The sequence below is a fragment of the Pararge aegeria genome, chromosome 2 (genome assembly GCF_905163445.1).
Source record: "Pararge aegeria chromosome 2, ilParAegt1.1, whole genome shotgun sequence".
NCBI classification, from domain to species: domain Eukaryota; kingdom Metazoa; phylum Arthropoda; class Insecta; order Lepidoptera; family Nymphalidae; genus Pararge; species Pararge aegeria.
In genome coordinates this window covers 19126478-19151227 of record NC_053181.1, presented here as the reverse complement: position 1 = coordinate 19151227, position 24750 = coordinate 19126478, and the positions used below count along the sequence as shown (strand labels likewise).

Here is a 24750-nt window from a genome sequence, read left to right as displayed (position 1 = left end):
GTCAACAAAATTAATTTAAAAATATTTTTAAATATAGTTTTAATAGTATAAAGATTCAATCAATTAAACTATAAATAGAATGCTCATATCTGAAACCTTCATTTAAATTGTAGTAAATATTTTTGGTTGAAACCAATTTACGAACGATAATTGTGTCACTGTGTCGCAAAATGTCAAAGTCAAGTGACAACTATGTTAATGTTATCCATTATTTACTGCTCTGCGATGTCAACTCGCAAATTCTGATCGACTTGGAACTCCGACAAAAATAAAATAATATAATTTTATAAAAGTAACTAACTAACCTCGAGTTTGCAAGGTTGTGAATACGATATTCCAGATCAGGGCACACAGCGGTTAATAAGATGAGACAACAGACATCTTTACAAATGTACTAAGTTGAGACCGCTATTTTAGATCTAAAGCTAGTTTTAAAGGTTTAGGATGTCCTCGAAAGAAGAGAATACTAGTTTAGAAGCGGAAGAGTCTTTGTTATACTCTGCACGCCATGGAGAGCTATCTGTGGTTAAAGCACTTTTGGACGCGAAGAAAGAAGGAAAACTGACTTTGGATATAAACTGCAAAGGTAATTTGCGTTTAATTTTATTTAATCACTATTCTTTTAATTTATGTGTTCAGATTGAAAATAAAAATAGGACGTACTTGTAAAAAGACCAAACTTGGAAATGAAAACTTTCAGGAAAACATTAAGTATACAGACATTATAATAAATAATTTATATTTATATTATTATTTAGTCGTGTCTGTCTGCAACTATTCGTAGTTGCGGCATTGACTGCAGAATTGAGTCTGATGTGAGAGTAGTAAAAGAAAAAAATAATATTTAGCTGGAACTTTTTCAGAGTTTAAAATGCTGGTAGCATAGACCTTTGAACAGCCAAAATAATACTTTGGCCAATGCAAATGCCATTATATTACTATTGATTATTATATAATATCTCAATTAATATAACATCCACTGCTAGATAATCAGTGGTTTTAAGGAAATTCTGAACTCTGCTGTCTGTTGTGTCTTTCCAGCAGCTTTCTGCAAATTGCTTGTTTTCTGTTTATCCTATTAATCCTTGTTTGAGCCACTCCATCTTCTAATCCCTATGTCCATCGCCACTATTGCTTCACAAATCGTCCATCTATAAACCCATTAACCAATATTCAAAAAACTGTTCTGCAGGTAAAAGTAAAAGCAACCTAGGATGGACACCACTCCACTTGGCAACATACTTTGGTCACAAAGAAGTGATAGAAGCATTGATGGAAGCAGGTGCAGATGTGGACGAAGTAAATGACAGTGGAGACACAGCTTTACATAAAGCTTCGTTTATTGGGAATGAGGTAAAGGTTAAATAAGTGAAGTATGTATTAAAGGATGCACACTAAGCAAAGCAACAATGTGTCTGCACTGATTTTTGCATCTTGGAATTTTTGGCCAGACTTATCAAGATATTGAAAAGAATTCTGTTTCCCATGTGTGTATGTATCATTGTTATTATTTTGATAAAATAGACTAAGCAGCTTTCGCTGATGATTCTTTCTTGTGCTTTTTGTCTTTTTGATGGTTGTCCAGTCATTCCTAAACTGATTGAGTGATACTGCAGTCACTACATCCTCAGGCAACTCTTCTTCTGTTTCTGGGCTGTTTCCGCACTTGTTTGGTCTGATGCAGCTCCCGCTGGATCACTCCAGCAAGCCAAGCTCACTCCAGAAGCTTCTGTGTATAACTCAATTATTGTCCCATCCTTTCCAACTTGTGGTGAGATAAGAACAAAGTTTCGTATAAGTCTGAAGGATACTCAAGATGAAATGAAGCATTTCAATTGTAAAAAGTGTATGTTACCTTACACATAAATTATGACCGACAAAACCAAACAGTCATCGAAAGTTATTTCATTCGTAGGCCAGGGCGCATTTGGGGCCCTCCTAGCTTTAGTTTTATGTTAACGAATGCAGTTATCACCATCACCTAACATTGGTGGTAACATGTTAAATGTATGAACGCTTCATAAGTGTGATAAGTCTACATGAGTAAAACATTTTTGAATTTCATTTTGTTTATTTTTAGCCTTTACAAAAAATATTTGTATAATATGGTGTTAGACGTGTCATTGAATTGGACTGATTTCGCAAATCGATCTGAGAACCCTGTAGTAGGAGCGCTGGTCTACACCGTTTATTGATCACCCCGCGTCGTCCCTCTTGCGATCTATTTAAACTATAAGGTGTAGATGGAACTTAAAAAAATTCTGAGCCCACAGTTTACACTACAAATTTATTTTCAGAAAAACCGAACGATTTTCTGAACTTATCAGTTAAACGTCCTTACTAGTGGACTAATAAGTTAATGCATCCATTTATTTTCAGGAATTGTTAATCCTTCTGTTAAACTATAAAGCGGACTTGAACATAATGAATGGGGAAGGCAAGACGGCGATTGACGTGTGCAAGACACAAGACGTGCAGAGGCTTTTAGAGGCTGCTAGGTTAGCGGAGCGGAGGGACAGAGAGAGGAAACTGTTGAATGCTGCCAGAGAGGGACGGGTGGATGAAGTGCAGGAATTGGTAAAAATTTCATGTATAATTGACTTCCCCGGTATGTGGCATATCCCCGGCTTAAGCAATTTCTGAATTTTCTCTGGTCTTATCTAGCAAATGCTTGCTTAATAGTAGCCGTGGCTAGGTACTACCTTACTGAATACCGTGCGGTTAAGATATTTATAGTTCCTTTATTAAAAATCGTCCCCAAATTACGTGTACCGGAAGCTACTCTTTAAAAATGTTTTCTTAACATAATTTTGGGTTTCTTGCCGGGGTATGCATAAAGCGGGAAAATTGCATAAAACGGTAAAAAATCCTCCACCTATACGGGTTATATATCAATTTTAGGGTAGGCAGTGCTTTCGTGCATGTATGAAGTGCACGCCACTGAGGGTGATAGCCTAGTTGGTAAGGCTTCGGCTTCTCTTTCTAGGACGCCTTATTGATTTGCGGCACGCATCTATAACATTTAGGAGTTTTGTGCGTTTTATGCAATTAAACATGACTTGCTTCAATGGTGAAGGATAACGTCATGATGAAACCTGGTATGGGCCTCTTAGGCAATTTCCGAATTTTCAATCACAGCCGATTTCAGAATTTTCTCAGATCTGATTTGGTCCTCATAAGTCATAAGGCAAGCCTTGCTTAATAGGGGACTTGGCTAGTTACTTCCAGTGGCGTGCACAGAGTCTTCGACCAGGGTATGCATAAAGCAGGAACATGGCATAAAATGGAAAAATTCCCCTCCTGTACGAGTTGTATAAAATAATTTGGGTAGGCAGTGCTTCTGTGCATGTATGAAGTGCACTCCACTGGTCACTTCTCTACCACCGGTGACTAGTCTCGGCTGAAGCTGTCCCAGATGAGACATAGAAAAAAAAAATTTGGAAAATCCAAAAGTGCACGCCTCATAATCTCATTTTTTTCACAATAAAATTGAAATTTTTTTAACTGAAACTTTCAATGCTCATTACAATTTTTTTTTTCATATTAATTATTATTCATTTTTTGTAAACAAGTCACGGGAATGTCATATTGATTGCACATTGAAAGTTACAATTAATATTAGCTAGAATAATTACATGGAAATTTAACGACAGTGAATTGAACGCTCATATTAACTAAGAAATTATGTCGTGTGTTACTTTAGATAATTAAAAAAAAATTATTCCGATACGATCATTTTTTCGACCAATTTTGATGCCACATACACCCGTCCATACACGGACGTCCAGAAAAGATTATGTTTAATGTTATTATTTACTATGTTAAACAAAAAAATTGTTATTGAAATGTAGTTTATGTGCCTGACAAATTATTTGACTTGATATTAGTGTACTCAAATTAACCTGTAAGTGCAATATAAATAACAAAAAATCAAGCTTTTTTTGAAATGTCGAGAGTAGAGCACAACCTCAACGCTTCGCTTATGAGGCGTGCAAAATCAATTTATAAATTCCTAAAAGCCCAATCCAATCGATTCCGGGTCCACCCACTTATTAAACCACAGCGCTGCGCCAGGGGAAAAATCCCTGTACATTTGTGGTTACTTAAATTCTTCTTCCAAAAGAACACACACTTGCTATTGAAAAAGTCCAACGCAAATTTTCTCGGAATTTGTTTAAAAAAAAATGTATGGATACTATCCCTATCTATACCCGTCATTATTTGTAGCAGGTATAGTGGGTTTGGATACTTAGGAACAAAGGCGTAGGAGGGCCTGTCTCTTACACACTTAACAATAAGGTTGACAGTCCAGACGCACTTAGCAAATGCTCGTTAACAGTGCGAGTGCCTGGTAAAATGGTACGAACTTGCTGGGAAAGATTACCACTATTTTCACTCGATTCGTTACGTACGCACTATGCTCGTAATGCTTCAACATTTCGCGCGCTCTCGTTTCTCAATAATATGATTGCTCAGCACCAATAAATTGACATATCTTAATATATATACTCGTAAATCTCCTGTCACGATGTTTGTCCGCGATGGACTCCTAAACTACTTAACCGATTTTAAATTAAATTGGCACACCATGAGCAGTCTGGTCCAACTTAAGAGATAGGATAGCTTAGATCTTTAATTATAGTCGCAATTTTATTTTATTGCAAATTATTTGTCTATAATTAATTGACAGTCACATACGAGCGATACTGAATACTTTAAAAACAAAATCAAACGCAGACGAAGTCGCGGGCAACAGCTAGTTTAATATAAGTTTAGCTTAAGTTCCTAAATTATATTCAGACAAATGAACTAATATTTTTGTAATGTACATCTGTAACTGACTTAGTATACGTTTTGGCTAGCTGTAAGTATACTAAGGATATACATAAATGAATAAATAAATAAAAAGCTTCTTAAACATCTTGTATTTGATATTTATTTTAGCTAAGCTCAAACTCCGCAAGCATAAACTGCGTGGACGCTCAGGGCAATACGTGCTTGCACTGTGCTGCGTACCGCGGAAACGCCAGGGTGGCAGTGCTACTGTTGCAGAACGGCATCGATACTACGCTGAGAAATAATAGTGGTAATATGCATTGAATAAATACACTTGACACAGAAGCTTGTTGCAAGATTTATTTGATAAAGTAACAAATATGCAGAAAAGAGATTTACGATTAATATATTATAAACTTAAATCACGCGAACCCCTATATGAACTAGATGTTATTAGGTACTTTCCCTGCTATAAAAATGCATAAAACACACACACACACACACACGCGCGCGCGCGCACTTACATACGCTCACAAACTCACACACACACACAGACAGAAAAATAGTTGAAACTTTCTCAAACAAGTTTAAAACGTCGGGGTTAAAATTCAAAGAAATAGGATGAAACAAGGCAATAGATAACGAATTGCGATTCGCAGATGTATCTCCATGGTTAAACCAAATGTGCTATGTTTGATAGGTAAGCTCGCAATAGACCTAGCGAAGGACAATGAAATGCAGAACGTCCTGAACGTTCGTCCCGTGCAGAGGTTACAGCGGACAGCTGCGAGATTCGAGGGGCCGCTCTTGAAACGATCGCGGTTTCTTGGATGGCGCCCGATTTGGGTACGCAACAATTTGCATGATTCTTATTTATATTCTAAATGAGATTTGTATTTATTTTCAATAAAAATAAAACTCCATAATCTAGCGATAATCCGTAACATATGAAGCGGTAAATGACGTCACGTCTTAATAACCACTATATTAGAAGAACTACAATCATTCTCGAGAACATTATTTCTAACTTAAAGGCTACCCTACGTAAGCCGTGTATTTATCGGCTACTCCGTTGCTAAATATTAATTATTTCTACATTTGTAAATACTTAATTCGCCTTTATTTAATATATAAAGCATCTGTCTGTGAAGACATCATCAAAATCTTTTATGTAGTTTAGGAAGAGTTACCGGATAAACAGACAAATGTGGAAAGTGTATTTTACTCACACTATTTAGAAAAGAGAAAGAGAGACCCTTATGTTTTTGCTATACAGGGTGTGCTCCAACGCGGCGTGTTCCTCTACTACGGATCGAGAGAGGACGCAGCCAGCGAAGTGGGTAGATGGCGGGAGCGCAAGTACTTGGACGGCGCTAAGCTGAATGCTCCGGACACCGAACCCGCACTCTTCGCGATCAAATTCAGCGACGGCGACAACTATCGACTTGCTGTGACAGAGGAAGAAAGCGTCCACGCGTCTAGACAGGTGACTTTCTGGTACATCCTGTATCTATGTATATCGTGTCATGAGCGATTAGATTTTTGTAGCGTCCCGTCGTTGCAATTTTATTTTTGAAGATCTTTTAAAGTCATTGGGCTCATTTTGGGCATATTTTTCTTTTACTCTGTCGTTTTGCTAAATGATGTGGTGTACAAATAAAGTTTATAAATAAATAAAAAAAATACAAATTAGATTTTATATTTTTATTAGAGTGTTTTTACTTACACTTTGAGGAAATATCAGCTTTTATTATTAATACAAAACATTTAAAATTATAAAACCACTATATAATTTCAAGATAATATAGACTTTTCTGAGTTATGTCTGTTTGTTTGTTGAAAGCTTTATTGCATACATTTTCTAAAAAGTAAGAACATATACAGAAGAAACTTAGAATAGAAAATAAAGCGTGCAAAGGTGGTTTTATCACTAAAGCGATCTCTTCCAGAAAACCTTTTTTCTCTCACAAGATAGAAAAATTAATGTTAAAATGTAAATTGTTGATGTTGGAAAAGAGCAACTGCTGAGTTTCTTGTCGGCTTCTTCTCGGTAGAATCTGCCTTCCGAACCGGTGGTAGAGTCACTACACACAGACAGACTTGACGTTTCAAAAGTGCTTATATTAGGCCTACTTGAATAAATGAATTTTGAATTTGAATATATTAATAAAAGATTAGCAAAACATGAAATATTGGATAGAAGCAGGCGTTACTTTGCGGAAATCCAAAATATATTATGAAAATTAAGCTTAGTTTGCTATACTCCGCGAACAGCAGGAGAATCTGTATGGTGTAATTTATCAATCAATCCGTATACTCCACACCAAACAGATCTTCGGCAATGTACCCTCTACGCACTTTCCGAAACCGGAGCATCCTCAGGAGATGTTGACTTTACAATGAATAATTTTTACGTGAAATTGTTAGCCTTCACCAGCCATATGAAATGAATGATTGCCTTTCAGTCGTGGATCACAGCGCTGAAGGACCACATCGCATACTCCAGTCACTACCTGTGGGCCGGTGCGACTCCCGACTCTGCTCGGGAGGCCACGGAGGACCTAGAGGATGAGTGCAAACCACTTGGTAAATATATATACAGTCAAACCTGGATAAGCGAGAGTTCAAGGGAGCACAATCTCATTCTCGCTTATAGAGGTTTCTCACTAACCCGAGTTTCTCGCTAATGCAGATACATGGGTAGCGTTTCTCTCTTATAGAGGTACGCAGCAATAACAAGACATATTCATGCACTATGTAATTTTATTTTATTTAGAACTTATTGACATTTTAAAAAATCCGTGAATTTCGTTTGGGTTTCTGTTTTTGTATTTTGAATGTTTTTCTCTAACTCATAAATTTTGTCGAATATTGCTTGCTCGACTGTCGTTATAGAGGTATAGATAAGTAGCAGTCTCACTTACGGAGGTCCGTGAGGAAAAAACGACTCTCTCTTACAAAGGTTTCTGTTTCTCGCTAATAGAGGTTTTGGGAGCTTAAAATGACGGGTCCTGGCTATTACTCTCACTTATAGAGTTTTCTCACTTATCTAGTTCTCACTCATCCAGTTCTCACTTACCCAGGTTTGACTGTATATTTTTTTTTTACGACAATACACACATCGCCATCTAGTTTCAAAGTAAGCGTAGCTTGTGTTATGGGTACTAAGATAACTGATGAATTTTTTTTATGAATAATATACATAAATACTTATAATATACATATAAACACCCAGACACTGAAAAACCTTCATGTTCTTCACACAAACATTTTCCAATTGTGGGCATCGAACCTACGGCCTTGGACTCAGAAAGCAGGGTCGCTGCCCACTGCGCCAATCGGCCGTCAAAAAATAAAAATCCTCATCATCACTCGGTAAATGTTTAGGGTATAATGTTTGGCGAGATATGATCGTCCGATGTTATTTAAGTATGCACTAAATAAAACACATTTGTAGTTCGGAATCACTTTACTACGATATTTACAATATTGTTTAGAGCCGATAGGAAATACAATAACATTCAGTTTACATTGAGCGACACGATGCGTGCTCGAATCTACATGCGAATAACGTCGTCATAAAGCCAGTCGGGAGATTGTGCGTTTCAAATGCCGCGAGATCGGTATGGACTATGGTTGCATTACACCGGTAGGTGCGATCGTAAATATAAGTTCGTGAATGTTGATATGTACGAGTATGTTTGTGTGGTTTGTATGTTCTAATTATTTAGATTAATTATTATTATAATATATATATAGTATTTTGTTTATATATTGTGATTAGACTCTACAAAAGCAAGCCTTTTATTTGCGAAATTCCGTTCTACAACGTGTAAATGAAAATCGAAATATTACTTCACTGGCTTTAGAGGCTCATCATTTGAGACATGTTAAACCGAAACGCTCATAGTTTTTGCTTAAAAACCTGCTTTCTGAGTCCAAGGTCGTGGGTTCGATTCCCACAACTGGAAAATGTTTGTGTGATGAACATTAATGTTTTTCAGTGTCTGGGTGTTTATCTGTATATTATAAGTATTTATGTGTATTATATTCATAAAAAAAATATTCATCAGCTATCTTAGTACCCATAACACAAGCTACGCTTACTTTGGGGCTACATGGTAGTGTTGCCCAAATGCAAGAACAAGACGAGACTTAGCCAGTCTTGGTCTTGGTCTTGCGCCAATACACCTGGTCTTGGTCTTGGTCTTGGTCTTGCGCTCCCAGTCTTGGTCTTGGTCTTGGTCTTGCAAGTCTTGCAATTACCTATTAGTCTATTACTATTTATTAAAGTTTACTTTAAATCTTAGAAAAACGTATTAGAATTGGAACATTGTGAGCTTGAATTAACATAGCCATAGTAAAGATCAAGCAGATTAATAAATAACTGAAGATTTGATAAGAAATTCGAAAAATCAACTGACCTATATGTCGTTTTCCATGGAAGTAACTGTTTCTTAATAAACATTTATGATTTATAAGCTTACATTTGCTAAAACATGTAAAAAAACAAATTAATTACAATAACTTGACTGTATTTTAAAGAACAATACTTATCTGTCTAGAAAGAGATTGAACCCTCAACTTATAAGAAATTTAATAAAAGAGTTTTACGATTTATCATTTATTTGAATAAAAAATAAAATACAACACAAATCAACAGCTTTATCATTAGGTTATGATACTTTATATCAATTCTTTTGACCAAGAATTAATACAAAGTATCCATCTGGCTGACTCATCACTTAACCTATTTCTATGTTTTCTAATTACTAATGATGCTTTAGAAAATAACCTCTCAGCAGGTACTGAAGTTGCAGGTATTGAGAGAAAATCACGGGCCATTTTCGATAAAATCGGATACTCTGTCTCATGCGTCCTCCACCAATCTAAAATGTCTTCCGAGCTGGCAGTTTTTGGTTTTCTCAGGTACTCCTCCAACTCGTCTATCACTAAGCCTTGAAGACAAGATCCAGATGACGTCGAGGGACATTCATAGAGTTTATCAAAGTCTATTACGTCTTCATCTTCATCACATACTTTATTGTCTTTTTCTGGTAATTCCAGAGATTTGTTCAGTGAGTGTAGACTTTTATATTCTTCATAAAGTTCATTGAACTTGCGCAGACTTTCTGTTTTAAGTTGCTTCCCCCACATTGTCAGGTCAAAAGTCTGAGCCTTATGCCTTGGGTCTAAAATTAAAGAAGTACAATAAATCCAGTTGCTCTTCTTGTAATGTTTAAGCATTTTGTCTCGAGCTGCTTGGAAAGCTAGAATGAGCCTTTCATCCACTTCAGATCGATTAGGTTTCTCATCTAACTGTTTTACCATGGATTCAATTTTATCTAGCAAGAGATTAAATGATACAATGACTAGCGGTAACGTAACATATTTGTCTCCACCAAGTTTTGTACTTAAAAGTTTAAAGTTTATTAGAAATTTATGTAATTTTTCGAGTACCTGCCATTCATTAGCTGTGATTTGAAAATCATTCAATTCGGTGACAGAACTGCACAATATGTCAATGCCCGCTCTCACTTTTAAACCAAATCCAATCATATCATGTGTGGAATTCCATCTCGTTGGACAGTCAAGAATGGCATTTAGATTTGATGGCACGCCAGCTGCTTCACAAGCAGACTGAAACTTCTTCTTCACTATCTCACTTCTTTTTATTTTACTGGAAATACTGCGTAACTTTGTTACAGATGTACGCGAGTCAGCAATATTTGGTGCAGATTCTTCATCTTCCTCATCCTCAGTTTCGTCTGCATAGTCTTCGTACTGCTGATCTTGCGCGTTAGTGTCAGACTCACAGTGTAATGCTAGGGTCTTTAATAAATCTTGTACACCAAGGTTTAAAATGTGAGCAAAGCACCGGAAATGTTGATTGTCTGAATCAAAGTGTGGCGGCAGCTGTTTGCCCAGTTCATACATAAATTTGGTATTTGCAGTTGCGTTGTCGACCGTGATACCTTGTATTTTATCAATTATGCCATATTCCAATAAACATTCATGGAAAATCGTTGCAATATCTTCCCCAGTATGTCGACCGCGTGATGGTATAAAATCAAGAACTACAGATCGATACTTCCATTCGTTGTCTATATAATGAATAGTAACCCCGTAGTAAGTCCTACCAGCAATTGACGTCCACCCATCAATGGTAAACGACATTTTAGATGATAATGGTTGAAGTCGTTCCTTGAGATTCAATTGGAGCTCTTCAAATCGCTCTTTGACTTTCCTTCTAAGTGTAGACCTTTTAGGAAACACCATATTAAGGCAAATACGTCGAAAATATACTTGTGTAGCTTCGTCATCGAAAAATGAGAAGGGAAGATATTTTTTCACCACCCAATCAACTGTAGCTGTCGTGATGTTGTCACTGCTGTTTTCCGACTGAAACAAAACAATAAATCTTGTGTTATTATTTAAAACATACTAGGTTTGAGCGTATAAGAGGAGGAGGTTTGTTGTTGTTAAATCGAGAAAATCGTTAAATTGATATTTGTTATATTAAGGTTGCACTGTACTGTAATTTACCAAAATAAAGTACTTAGTTGTTACTGGCCGATTAAATGAAAATATGGGTGTTTATAAAAAATATTTAAGACGATAATTACATACTTAATATGTCGCACCCCTAGATGAAAACACCACTAACTCAAAAATACTTACGTAAGTTAATGGCGTTTTTGAAAGTATCGCATGAATAGCTACGCGGAGTTAAAATTCTTTTAACTGTTAAAAAAATATTCTTACCTGTCCACTTCTTCCAGCGGTTACTAAAAAGCTTGTGATATCTCCACTTAATTTTGGTTTAACAGGAAGAAATATTTCTGATTCCTTTTTGTGGAAAGACATTAGATGTTTCCTTAAGCCTGAAGTGTTTCTGTTTTTCATTTTTATTTCAATCTTTTTATGTTGGCACAATTTACACAAGGCAGTTTGGGATGCATGAATTATTTCGAAAAACTCCTCAAATTTGCTTTTGGGTCTTTTAGATCTGTGACTCAAACTCTCGTTACTCGGACTAGAATAATTTGAATCTTCGTCACTCATATTAAATTGTACACGTGATACGTTTTTAGAAAACAACGAGAATTAGTAAAAACAATTATTAAGTTAGAATCGAAGCACAGCTCAATTGGAAATGACTGGAATTAAAATAATTCCTTCATTTATAGTACGTTTCCTTGCTTTTTACCGCGCCGCCTCGCCACGTGCCGGCTCTATGAAAAGGATGCCGCCGCAAATCGAACGATGCCGCGTGCGGCGTACAAACACACACTAAATATTACCTACTTGTACAGACGCGACCCGTGAATAAAATATATGTAAAGAATTAGTGCCAATCACTATTCTTTACATATAAGTGAATGTTTTGGCGTGCATCTATACTAATATTATAAAGCTGAAGAGTTCGTTTGTATGTTTGATGACAGAAGTTTTAAAATAAATAAATAAATCCTGAACGTCACTATATCTCCAAAGTTACTATTCCTCGTGGACGAAGTCGCGGGCAGGATATTCGAACACTTTTTTGCTATTTCTTCTTGTAAAAACTTAAGAAATATAATGACTAAATGTACAATAATAGTACCTAAGTAATTAGTTTAAAACCATATAAGTAATCAATATTATAATTACTTACTAGAATGAATTATTATGACATCTACTACCTATCCTCACCATTTTATCCTAATCATAATACTACTTGCGTGATCAGTATAATGTATTCATTTTCATTCTAAGCACTCTGAAACTTATTTATTCTTTGGAACACCTGTAGGTACTCTTAAAATTCGAAATTATTTTGCATGAATAGTGTCAAATGTTATGATTTCGGCGCGGCGGCAACGATTGTTTTAGATTTCAAAAGAAGCCGCCGGCGCGTGTATCATAACCATGTACTTCCGAAAAGCGGCAAATTTCTTTGAGAAGTAAGTACAAAACCTTTGATGCCGCATTATCAAAGTGCCGATGGTTAAAACATAACTATGCATGCACTCAGTTTGATTTTAATAGATATTTTTTTATTCGCTATGTTTATGGTATTAGTCGTAATGCGCATAGGTCCAGTTTTTCATATTCTTTGATATAGTTTTTTGCGTCTCATAGAATTCCTAAGCGTACCTACCTACCTATACACCGAACTGTTACACCTAACTACTCCGTGAAATAGCGCTAAGTCCTAGCTGCAAGACGCAAGAGTCTTGCAGGCTATGTCTTGTTCTTGCTCAAGTCTTGCACGGTCAGTCTTGGTCTTGGTCTTGCTAAAAATACGCGGTCTTGTTCTTGGTCTTGGTCTTGCAAAAACGCAAGAACAAGACCAAGACTGCAAGACCAAGACTGAATTTGGGCAACACTACTACATGGCGATGTGTGTATATTTATTTATTTATTTATTTACTTGTTTTATCTAGGTATTATAAAAGGACCAGACGCGTAGCGCAGGTACTATGCACGTGTCGGTCTTTTATCTTCAATAGGGTTGTCATAAGTAAACACTTAGAATGTTTTGAATTCGTTTGTATGGAAAAATAAATATGCTGCTTTTGATTTTATGTTTTACAAGGTGAATTAGGAAATACACTTATGCACCCTTCAGCAGTATTTCGTTATTCGGCTTTCGTTACACGTTGTATACGATGAATATTAAGTTTAATTTATTTATTTGTATCATACAACCTAGGCCCATAAGACACGTAAAATTTTATACAAAATAGCAACATAATTCAATAAGAAAAACAATATATACGTATCTTAAGCATAGATAAACGATCCATGCAACTGGGTCGAAATATCGACAAATTCAAAAAAAAAATCATTTTTATCGTGGTATGTACCCGTTTATCCACGTACCACCATATAACCACGATCTTAGTTTCAAATCTTTAATATATACGTAGTGTATATATTGTTCTTCATTACAATCTTCAAGTATATACTAAGTACACATAAACACAAAACAGAAAAAACCAACACAATAAATTAATAAATTATACTTTTCTAGTTTCCCATGTAACTGAGGAGAATCTTGCGGTGAAATTTATAATTTCACGCTTGGTGTGGAGTATAAGGTAGAAGGAATTATAAATAACACCACACAGATTCTCCTGATTTTCGCGGAGTGTAGCAAATTAAGCGCAATTTTCATAATATACCACGGGAACTATTTGAGAGATCGGTTTGGAAAGTACCTGTCCGTATAGCATAAGTGAAATGCATACCAAATTACAAAGCTGTCTGCCCGCGGCTTTGCTCGTAAACAATATACAAGTTCCCTCGGGAGGTCTTTAAGTAATCGGTATGAAAGGTAACCTATGTTATTTTCCATGTCAAAGGCTACATGTGTGCCAAATTTCATCCAAATCCGTTCAGCCTTTTTTGCGTGATTGAGTAACTAACATCCACACGTTCACATTTATAATATTAGTAGGATTTCCATTCCAAATCCCCAGGCGAAAACCGTAGTCCGCTACAATACTTCTGTTTATACAATTCTACAATAAACTACCCATTGACATCTTGGAGATAGATGTCTCTTAAAAAGTTCAAAGTTTGTATTAAACGTAAGCTTATAGAGAAGTCCTATTATAGTATAAAGGACTACGTCATCGATAAAAAAGCTTGGGTGTAAATTATTGCTCTAACCAGGTTGCTCTTCTAATAATTTTAAATGACATTTTTGAGATGGTAATAACAAAAAAAAAACACCCGGCTAAGTTTGTTGTGGGCTTCTTCTTAGACCAGGACGCGTTTGGAACCCTCGTAGCTTTAGTATTAAGTTTACAAATGTGGTTATCGCCATCATCTCACTACCTGTAATTCTTATGTACGCATCAAAAGTGCCACCTATGGGCCTGCTTGAATAAAGATATTTTTGACTTTGACTTTGACTTTAGTGTAGCCGTAGTGTAGCATTAGAATCGCTCGTTTGTTCGTAGGCTCGATGCAAGACGCGCTTACCACAGCAACTAACAGCCTGGCGTTGCTTGACACCCAGTTGCGCGAGTGTGCCGCGATAGTCGCCGCTCTAGACAAGACCGTCAATGTCGGCAATTCCTTACACCACTCCGCTTACATGGTAGGTAAATCTGAAAGTAAGTATCTGCACTTCAAATTTGCGACACGGTATGATTTTTTTTTATGAGTTGTAATCTCTAGGTGTTTAATTAAATGTAAAAGTTCATGAATTCAAGTTATAAAATAAATACTTGACTTCTTATGTTATCAAATATTCAAAATTTATAAGCTTAAACATGGATATTGATGTTAATTTTTTTTTTCTTAATTTAATTTTTAATTTAATTCTTAATTTAATATGATTTTTAATTTTAATTCTATTTATATTTTTAACATTATTAATTATTAAAATATTTTTAGACATTTATTTTGTAATGCAGTTATATATAAAATGTAATTAATTTTGAAATTATTTGTAAACGTTGTGAAAACCTGTAATAAGCTGAACATTCACTTAGCTCGCAACGTAAAAACTTGGACAAGAAAAAATGTATTAGCGGTTGGTTTTCCTAAATAAATAAATAAATATATCGTTGAAAATTAGTTGAAGACAATAAAAATAAGAAATAATTGTGACAGGGATTATTAAAATTTGTTTCTTAAAATGTGCTAGACTCACGAAATTTTAGCTTAATTCTGTCTTGGGAGAGAGGCGGGTGTGTTGACGCGGTGGGTCGGGGTATATTGTTTAGGACAGTGGACGAAAGTGACTAATATTTTGTTATGACAACTGTTTTTCTATGGTTTCATGTGACCCAACGTAAGCAATTTAGTATAGTAGCTTTTTGTGACGATGCTCATGCGGGGAAGCTGGTTCGATTCCCGACAGGGTCAATTTGGAAATTTATAATTTCTGAATTTGCTCTGTTTATGGCGATGCACGATGCTTTAATACTTTTCTCTCGTCTGTTCTCCAGAGGTTTCAACACGCCTGCGGCTCGGGACAGGCGGCGCTCGCGGCGTTGCGCCACTGCGCCGTACTGGTGGCGCAAAATCGTGACCGCGACAAACATGCTCTCGCGACACAGGTAATAAATTGCAATTTTTTTTAAACTAGGTACTACTAGTTTGACTGAAATCTCCACTGGCGGATTTATATATATATATATATATAAATCCGTGAAAAACTTTTTATCTCGTGCGTGAAATGCTTTTAACAACAAATATTGTGAGACGGACATTTTTCATGTCAAAATTGGCACTTTTAGGAAATTTATTATGACAAAATAGTACTTACTATAGCTTTAAAGTTTTTGTTTTGATTAAATTATTACTATACATATTACTAAGCAATTATGGTTGATATTATCGTATTATATGTATAACCAAGTTGTGGAAACTCCATTGGTTTATGTGATACAAAAATACGGCATTACTTTTATGTGTAATAATACTGTTTGTTTCCCTTGAAAAGCTAATAAATAAATAAAAATATTTTTTTTTTTTGATGTAATAATAGCCTTTATTATCTTATAAATCTTATAAATTAAATTTCACCTTATTCTACTTAGTACTACCAAAATATTTATTTTATTTATTTATCATAGGTAGGTGCATGTACAAGTAAAGTAATAATTATACAACCAAATGCGTACCTCACATCTTATATTGGTGAGTATGTAATACATGTATGTATTACATTGTATATCTATGTCTATCTACCTACTAGCTGTCCCGGCGAACTTCGTATAGCGGATAATTTTTTTTTTTTTTATAAATGTTATATTTTAATACTAATTATTATCCTATTCCGGTCTAAGAGAAACCCAAAAAATCAAATATCATAAAAATTGGTCCAGCCGTTCTTCAGTTATAAATGGTGTAACTAACACGACCTTCTTTTATGTATATAGATTTATTTATTTGTGGTGATGAAAATTTACTACAAATTAAACTAAATAAATATGAAATAATCTCTATTTGCAATATAATGTGGTACAATAGTGGCGTTCGTAAATGTAAATAACGAAAACTGAGAAGTTTTAGCTAATTTGAAGTTTAAGTCTATATTTTAAGTATCCTTACTTCCTAACTCCTTACTCCTTACTAATATTATAAATGTCAATGTAAGTTTGTTTGTTACGCTTTCACGCAAAAACTACTTAACCGATTCTCATGAAACTTTGTACACATATTCTTGGAAGTGTAATAAGTAATATAGGATACTTTTTATTCCGACATTAAGCTCGGTTCCTTTGGGAGCGGGGATGAAAGTGTTTGACGATTTTACACCATAACTCCGACAAACTATAACTGATTTAAATAATTATTTTTGTACTATAGAGGTTATAATATGTATTTAATTTTGCCCAAACTTTGTGTAGATCTGATGAATGTGGTTGGAGATAGAGGACAGAACTCCTCAGCGGACAGCAGCAAACCCCTCATTTAGGGCTTAGCGATACTGAATACTTTAATTTTTTTTAGAACTATAACTAGATTGAATGCCACATCGAAAGACAAAATCAAACGCACACGAAGTCGCGGGAAACAGCTAGTTTAGGTATATTATTCATAAAAATATTCACAAGTCATCTTAGTACCCATGACACTAACTACGCTTATTTTATGGCTAGATGGCGATGTGTGTACGTCGTAATATAATATTAATTTATTAATTTAACTAGACGCTACCATTATTTATTGCCAATGTCTCGTGGCCAGCACATTGTCGTGTCGCAAGATACCTTAAGATATCATTTGTCAACAGATAGAGAGAAACAGGGTGCTCGAAGAAGCGTTAGCGGCCTTAGCGAGGACGCATCATGCGCTTGAGATGTCAGTGGCGGAAGAACTTACTAAGGTTAGGACATTCTAACTCACAAAAAGAGTAACGAGCGAGCGGAAGCGGTATTGCCATGTCAGCTATGTCTATCCGCAAAATTTATAACGCAAACCAAACAAAGTGCTTTTGTATGGTGCGTTATTATGGTTATCATATCGATAATAACTAGTTATTCTGTCAATCTTTACAAAATCTCTCTCTCTTTTTTTTTGGTTTGCTAGGTGTGAACACATAACGTCCGATAAAGCACTAAAAGTGACACAATATCTTATCTTAAAAAAAATAATGTCCATTTTCATAATTTTTATTAGTGTTTTTACCTACACTTGGGAGGAATGAATATAAATTATAGAGGAGTTTACATTTCACACTTTTTTACAGAGCAAGAGAAAAAAGAAAAACTCCCAATCGAATAACGACTCAAAAGAAAACTTCTACGACGTGTACGAAGGTACGTGTAACACATTTATTGGTACATAAAAATGTCATAAAAACATATCTTTCCATATATTTTTTTTTTTATAAACTCTCCCTCCAGGTATTCGCTAGTTCCTCTTTAGTCGAGTGCAGTGGTTTGTTACCTTTTTTGACCAGGGATCACTTTGATTTCATTATTTTTGGACAACAAGGATCAAGGATAAGCGATTTAGCGTTATGCTACAATACTGCGTAGAGCCAAAACAACTAACTAGAGGTTTGGGGTTAATACAGCTGCCGTACCCCTAACAGGTTAGCCCAAGAGAGTCGTTAAATGATAAATTTAAAGAAAATTACATAATCACAGTGTATATTTGAAAAATTAATTTGTGTCCATGAAAATTTAACAAAATATAAAAAAAATGGACTCGTTTTGCAGTTAACTAGGCAAAATAAAATTGCTAATTCATTCAAGGGAAATTGAATATTATTTTTATAACAAATTGCCGAATGAAATCTTTGAGATGTCTCTCAATAAGTTCAAAGTTTTATTGAATTTAACTTAAGCTTACTGAAAATTCTTATTATAATGTTAATGATTACTTTAACGATAAAAAAGATAGATAGATAGATAGATAAAGTCTTTATTTTTATTGCACAAATTAAAAGTGAAAAGAAGAAATAACAAAAACAATAAAAATATATATGTAATAAGTATATAAAAAGCGATCTCCTCCAGACAACCATTTAGGGAAGAGAATTAAGTTTAAGAGAATTAAACGGGATAGTATATATACATCACGGGATCTTATTATGGGGCAAAGCTGCTGATATTGAAACTATATTCATATTGCAGAAAAGAGCTGTACGGTCAATATATAAACTTAAATCACGTGAATCCCTCCGTGAAAAATTTAAAGAAATAAATATACTTACAGTGGCAGATTTACCACTTTTACAGTGTGTAAATGAGTTACCATACGCCATCGAACGACTGGCAGGAACGTGCAACCTGTTATCATCTTTAGCCCGTAAAAAGCTCTGAACGTTTGTGTGTGAATTGCTCTAACTTACTGTGAGATGGTGAAAACAAAAAAAAATACCCGGCTAAGTTTGTAGTGGGCTCTTCTTAGACCAGGGCGCGTCTGGAACCCTCGTAGCTTTAGGTTTTAGTTGGCGAACGAATGACCACGATCCCCTTACATTTATATAAACATATATATATGAACGCTTCATAATGCCTGTGATAGACCTAGAATTTGTGAATTTGAATATGTAATTTGCATAGATTCCGATGACGACACGCTGGTAACGGCTGGCTTGTCCAGTCCCTTGGGAGCGCTGAGTCCTTGGGGTAGCAGCCCTGACCTCACCAGGCGAACCCCTATCGGCAGTGTCGATGGCGATGGTAAGCCGATGGTACTAAGATAAGACATATTTCACACCCCGTCGCTTCAGCTCCGAAAAAACGTGTGTGTCCTTATGTACACGCGTTAGAAGTTATACTTCTTTGGCGTAACAAGATAAAAATCCATGACTATTTTTACTATAACTATTACAAAAGCAAACTTTATAATAACAAAAAAGGTATTTTCTATTCGCTTTTGTTTATAATGAACCAGGAATCATAAAATAAACTTTAGGACGAAGAACAGAAACTTTTTCGTAGAGCCGTGTAATTTGTCCCAAATTCCGTTTATTTCGAGGCTCATGAAATAACGCAATACCTAGAAAATAGCTGGAGAGAATGGAAAGCTACCCGAGGACCGACAACAGATCCGATATCTCTTCGATCCCAAAATGAAGCCCGAGGGTTTCCATCTGTCTCGTAAACTTTGGTGTCGACAGAATCGGCTAAAAACATGACATGGAAGCTGCAACTATCTTTTGCATAAGTGGAGTTAGAAACTATCCGCTCCATGTGGCTGTGGCGAAGAAGATCAGATGATGGAGTAAATAGTTCAGCGATGCCCCATCTAATAATACCAGGGATTGCCCATCGACCTTTTTGATCTCCCTGCTCGGTCTGTCACATGGTTGGAGAATCTGGACGTTGGCTTATAACTTATTTATTTAAATCGTTTATTATTAGAAAATGCCATACGGCTACATAATAATTTTATAAATTTTTAAATGCATATAAAAATTTTCGGAACCGGCAGGATTTGAACCTGCGGCATTCTATGGCAATCGCGGCCTGAGCGCTTTCTCCAATTGAGCTACGGCTCTCCTACCGTCGATGCCGAAATTAGTATATGACTTTCACATCAGACTGTAGCGTCATCTAGTAGGAAACGATGCAGTTTCGATCTACTTTTTCAAAGGTCCATATTACAATGAGACACGTTTGAAACAAGAGATGACACATTGTTTTTTTATAAATTTTATAATTTAAATTAAATTGATTATTAATTTAAAAAAAAATCTAATCCCTATCCCTACTAATATTATAAATGTCAATGTAAGTTTGTTTGTTACGCTTTCACGCAAAAACTACTTACCCGATCCTTATGAAACTTTGTACACATATTCTTGGAAGTGTTAGAAGTAATATAGGATACTTTTTATCCCGACATTTAGCTCGGTTCCTTTGGGAGAGCGAATAAAAGTGTTTGACGATTTAACACCATAACTCCGACCAATTATAAGCGATTAAAATAATTATTTTTGTAAAATAGAGGTTGTAAGATGTGTTTAATGTTGCCCAAAGTTTGTGTAGATCTGATGAATGTGGTTGGAGATAGGGGACAGAACTCCTCAGCGGACAGCAGCAAACTCCTCATTTAAGACTTAGCGATACTAAATACTTTAATTTTTTTAGAACTACCAACTAAATTGAATGCCACATCAAAAAACAAAATCAAACGCAGACGAAGTCGCGGGCAACGGCTAGTAAAATATATAAAAATAATAATTTGTCTCAGGTGAAAGAACACCAACTAACGAGGATCGCGAAGACTTTGACCGCCGCCTCTCGCTGGCGTCCTACTCGTCGGGGTCGCCACAGTCGCTGCACACGGCCCTAAGCCCGGCCAGCTCGCGGGGCACCTTGGTGTCCCAGGGCGGCCACGTGTACCGGAACGCGAGACCCTACAAGAAGAACATAAAGCCCAGGTTAGTACCTTTACCATAGCAGTAGAGTATTTTTTTTTTATTTTAATTACATTACAAGTTATCCCTTGACTGCCATCTCACCTGGTGGCAAGTGATGATGCAGTCTAGAGGGTAGCGGGTTAACCTGTTAGGGAGTAAGGTAGTCATACCCCTAATTGGTTTCTACGCGACATCACACCGGAAAACTAAATCGCTTAGAGGCAACGTTTTTATCGGCAGGGTGACCAGAGAATTATAAATTCCCCAATTTTCCCTGCCGGAAACCGAATCCGGGAACTCCTACTTCCTACTCCTAAATTCATAGCGCTCACCGTTGCGCCAGAGAGGTCGTCAAGAGTATTATAAAAATTAAGTTTAATTGTTCTTATATTCGAATACGCTATACTCCGCGAAAAGCAGGAAAATCTGTACGGTGTCTTTATATACACAAAACATATCTTCGGCAATGTACTCTATAAGTGCGCTTTATTCAGAAACCGAAGCATCATCAGGAGATGTTGACTTGTTGGCTCAGGAGAGCTCGAGTAGAACTGCCTTGTTGGTCAAGTGGGTAGAATCTTCGAATACAGATTATGAAGTCCTGATTCCGATCCGAAAGAGTTTGGAAATGGGCGGTGATTCATCTCCGTGCCTGGGAGAGCACGTCAAGCTGTCCCGGTTAAGTTGGCCTTTGGTTCATCGTCCAGAGCGCATTTGAAACCCTTATCAAGCTGTAGTTTTAAGTTAACGAATATGGTTATTAACATCATCTCACTATCACAGTAAATATACAACGTGTAACAGAATTACTAAATAATATTGAAGGGTGCATAAGTATATTTTATAAGGAATCATCCTGTAAAAATACTAAATCAAAAAAAGCATATTTATTTTTCCATACAAATGAATTCAAAACATTTTATGTTGTGTGTGACAACCCTATTAAAGGTATAAGACCGACCTACATAATACCTACGCGACGCGTATCTAATAATTTTAAGGCTGTATCCGATTTCTTCTAGTAAAAGCCAAAGCAGTGGTTTACTTAAAAACTACTAGGTTTTCGGTTTCATCAGACTATCGCAGTAAGAGAATAGAGAGTGCACCTTTGTTCGCGCTCATACTTGTGCACAATAATATATCCCGCGTAGTTGGAAAATGTAGCACGGTAAACGGTAGCATGGTTCAGAATACTGTTAATGTTTTACTAGCTGTTGCCCGCGACTTCGTCTGCGTTTGACTTTTTTTTTTCATGTGGCATTCAATTTAGTTGTAAGTGTAGTTTAAAATAATTATTTAAATCGGTTATAATTTGTCGGAGTTATGGTGTAAAATCGTCAAACACTTTCATCCCCTCTCCTAAAGGAACGCAGACGGAAGATTAATGTCGGGATAAAAATTACCTATCCTATATTACTTCTAACACTTCCAAGAATGTGTGTGCAATGTTTCATGAGGATCGGTTACGTAGTTTTTGCGTGAAAGCGTAACAATCTTGTTTGTGTACGAAAATATGTCAAAACAGTTGACACAAAACGTATTTCATGTGAGGCTTTCTAGTTCTATGACACAGAATATACCCAGATCCCGGTCACATTTAATCCTTAAGTTTAATTTTTATTTCTTAAGTTGTCTTTGGCCCTTTATTTTTAATAATTTTTTTGTTTGTTTCAGTTCGGAATGGTCCCTTTGATTTTGGTTTTCATCTGTTACCATTAAGTTGAAACATGTGTACCGATTTACCTGAATAAGCCATATATATTTTTTTTTATACAAATTATTACACTCAATGCAAAATAGAATAGTATTAAAAACATGCAATGCCAACTTAAGATTGCTTTTATACTAACTGTTGTACTAATAGTATGGATTGACTGTGTATCTTTGATCAATAATGTGCTAAATATACAGAACCATACAAAATCTAGCACAAAAACTGTCTTCGTCTGATCTCCGCAAGGATCGGGCTATCAAAAAAAGTTTCAGGATATATAAAATTTTTTTAGCTAAGTCCATTCAAACGAATAAGCTTTCAACCCCTTTTTGAGTGGAATTTATATCAATCTTGAAACAAGTATTTTAATTGCTGACCTAAATAGCTAGTATTTAGGTCAGCAATTAAAATACTTTCGGATTTTCATAATTTTCATCCCCTAAGGGTTGTAAATTTAAAAAAGTTATATAGTTGATATTTGGGCTATTAAATGCAAAAAAGAGGTTTTCTCAAAACAAACTGCTAGTTCCTGAGATTATTATGTTCGAATACACAAACCAAACAAACTCGTCGGCTTAGTCATTATTTTTAACTATAGATTATAGTTAGTGCGTTATTGATCGAAGTTGTGAGTTTCCCTATTTAACCCCTTTGGGTGTGGAATTTATATAAATCCTGAATTAATTTAAAAATTATTTTAATTGCTAATTAACAACTTTCTTCGGTATAACTTTAAAAATAACGGATTTTTCATAACTTTCATCCCCTTGCAAAATGCAAAAAAAATAAAATATTATTAGTTTGAACGGTAGTTAGTATATAAGTCCTTATTCGAAGATCGTAGCTCTGAGTTATCCTGTCAGTTGACGATTTCATATTTTTATCAGATCTTCCGCTTATTTATCTTGAAGTTCTCTGAACGTATTAAAATCATTCTTTTTTTTCATATTAAAACTATTGATCGTTATTGAAAAAAAAAATGTATTAATAATAAAAAAAATAAAATAAGGTTGAATTAAACAACCGCTTTTTAAAGTCGGTAAAAATATCAAATCAGGTCTTATGAATTTTCTGTGATATGTTTTATATGCAATTTAACCAAGGCAAAACGATATATTCTAGTTTATATAGGGTTAAAGTTAAGTGATTGTGACGTTTATTAAATTGGTTAGTAAAAGTAATTTAGGCCTTGTATAACATAACTATATGTACGTATGTAAAAGTTCTGCTATAAATTTGTAAAAAAGGATTCCATATTTTGACAAAAAAGAATTTCTTTACGCCTTTGAAAGAAAGAAAGACAAAAAAATCGTCAATCGAAAAAAAATTGCCAAAAACTTTGGCACACAAGACGCTGCGAACTTTCACTTTTTAGTAGAGAAAAATCTAAGTCTAATCTAATCTAATCAAAATATCCGGGTATAATTCCAAACCAAAAATTTCTCAATTTTGATGCTTACTTAGCCAGCTGCGTGACCATAAATAAAATCTTCAAATATTTCTAGTAGATTCTTTATATCTAAAAATTACGTAAACATACCCGTTAGGCATGCCGCATTTGTTTATAGCACAAGTTTAGGCCTGTTTTAATAACAAACATCGAGCTAAGAGCATGTTCTGAAGTATCGTTTAATCTATGCTTAATACCGAGCTTGAGAACTTGTTCATTGTGAAAGTCGTATTCATATTGGCTAATTTTATCTGTTGGCAAAGAAGCAGGCGTTACTTTGCGGAATCCCATGATGTACACACAGAATTTAGAACGTACAGAACCCTTATTCCCAGTGGCGTGCATACAGGGTATGCACAAGGTATGCAGATGATATAAAATGAAAATAAATTCCAGTACGAGCTATAAATACTGGAGGGTAGGCTTTTTATAATTGTTACAATGCCTATCCTTAAGTTTTTATAACTGCATACCCTGTGCATA

At 35.4% G+C, this 24750-nt stretch overlaps 1 protein-coding gene across 2 annotated transcripts; it reads left to right on the top strand.

Moving 5' to 3' along the window:
- Positions 1 to 228: 228 nt before the first annotated feature.
- On the top strand, positions 229 to 23554 carry LOC120630918 (oxysterol-binding protein-related protein 1-like). 2 transcript variants are annotated; one of them, XM_039900263.1, is made up of 14 exons: positions 229 to 586; positions 1193 to 1353; positions 2380 to 2577; positions 4945 to 5086; positions 5477 to 5622; positions 6053 to 6262; positions 7242 to 7362; positions 14730 to 14869; positions 15726 to 15836; positions 17519 to 17611; positions 17975 to 18044; positions 19299 to 19418; positions 20935 to 21124; positions 22778 to 23554. In XM_039900263.1, the coding sequence occupies exons 1-14, from the start codon at positions 445 to 447 to the stop codon at positions 22794 to 22796; spliced, it is 1863 nt and encodes a 620-aa protein (XP_039756197.1). In that variant the 5' UTR covers positions 229 to 444; the 3' UTR covers positions 22797 to 23554. The 2 variants fall into 2 exon arrangements, with proteins under 2 accessions (XP_039756197.1, XP_039756205.1); XM_039900271.1 differs by lacking the exon at positions 19299 to 19418.
- Positions 23555 to 24750: the final 1196 nt, after the last annotated feature.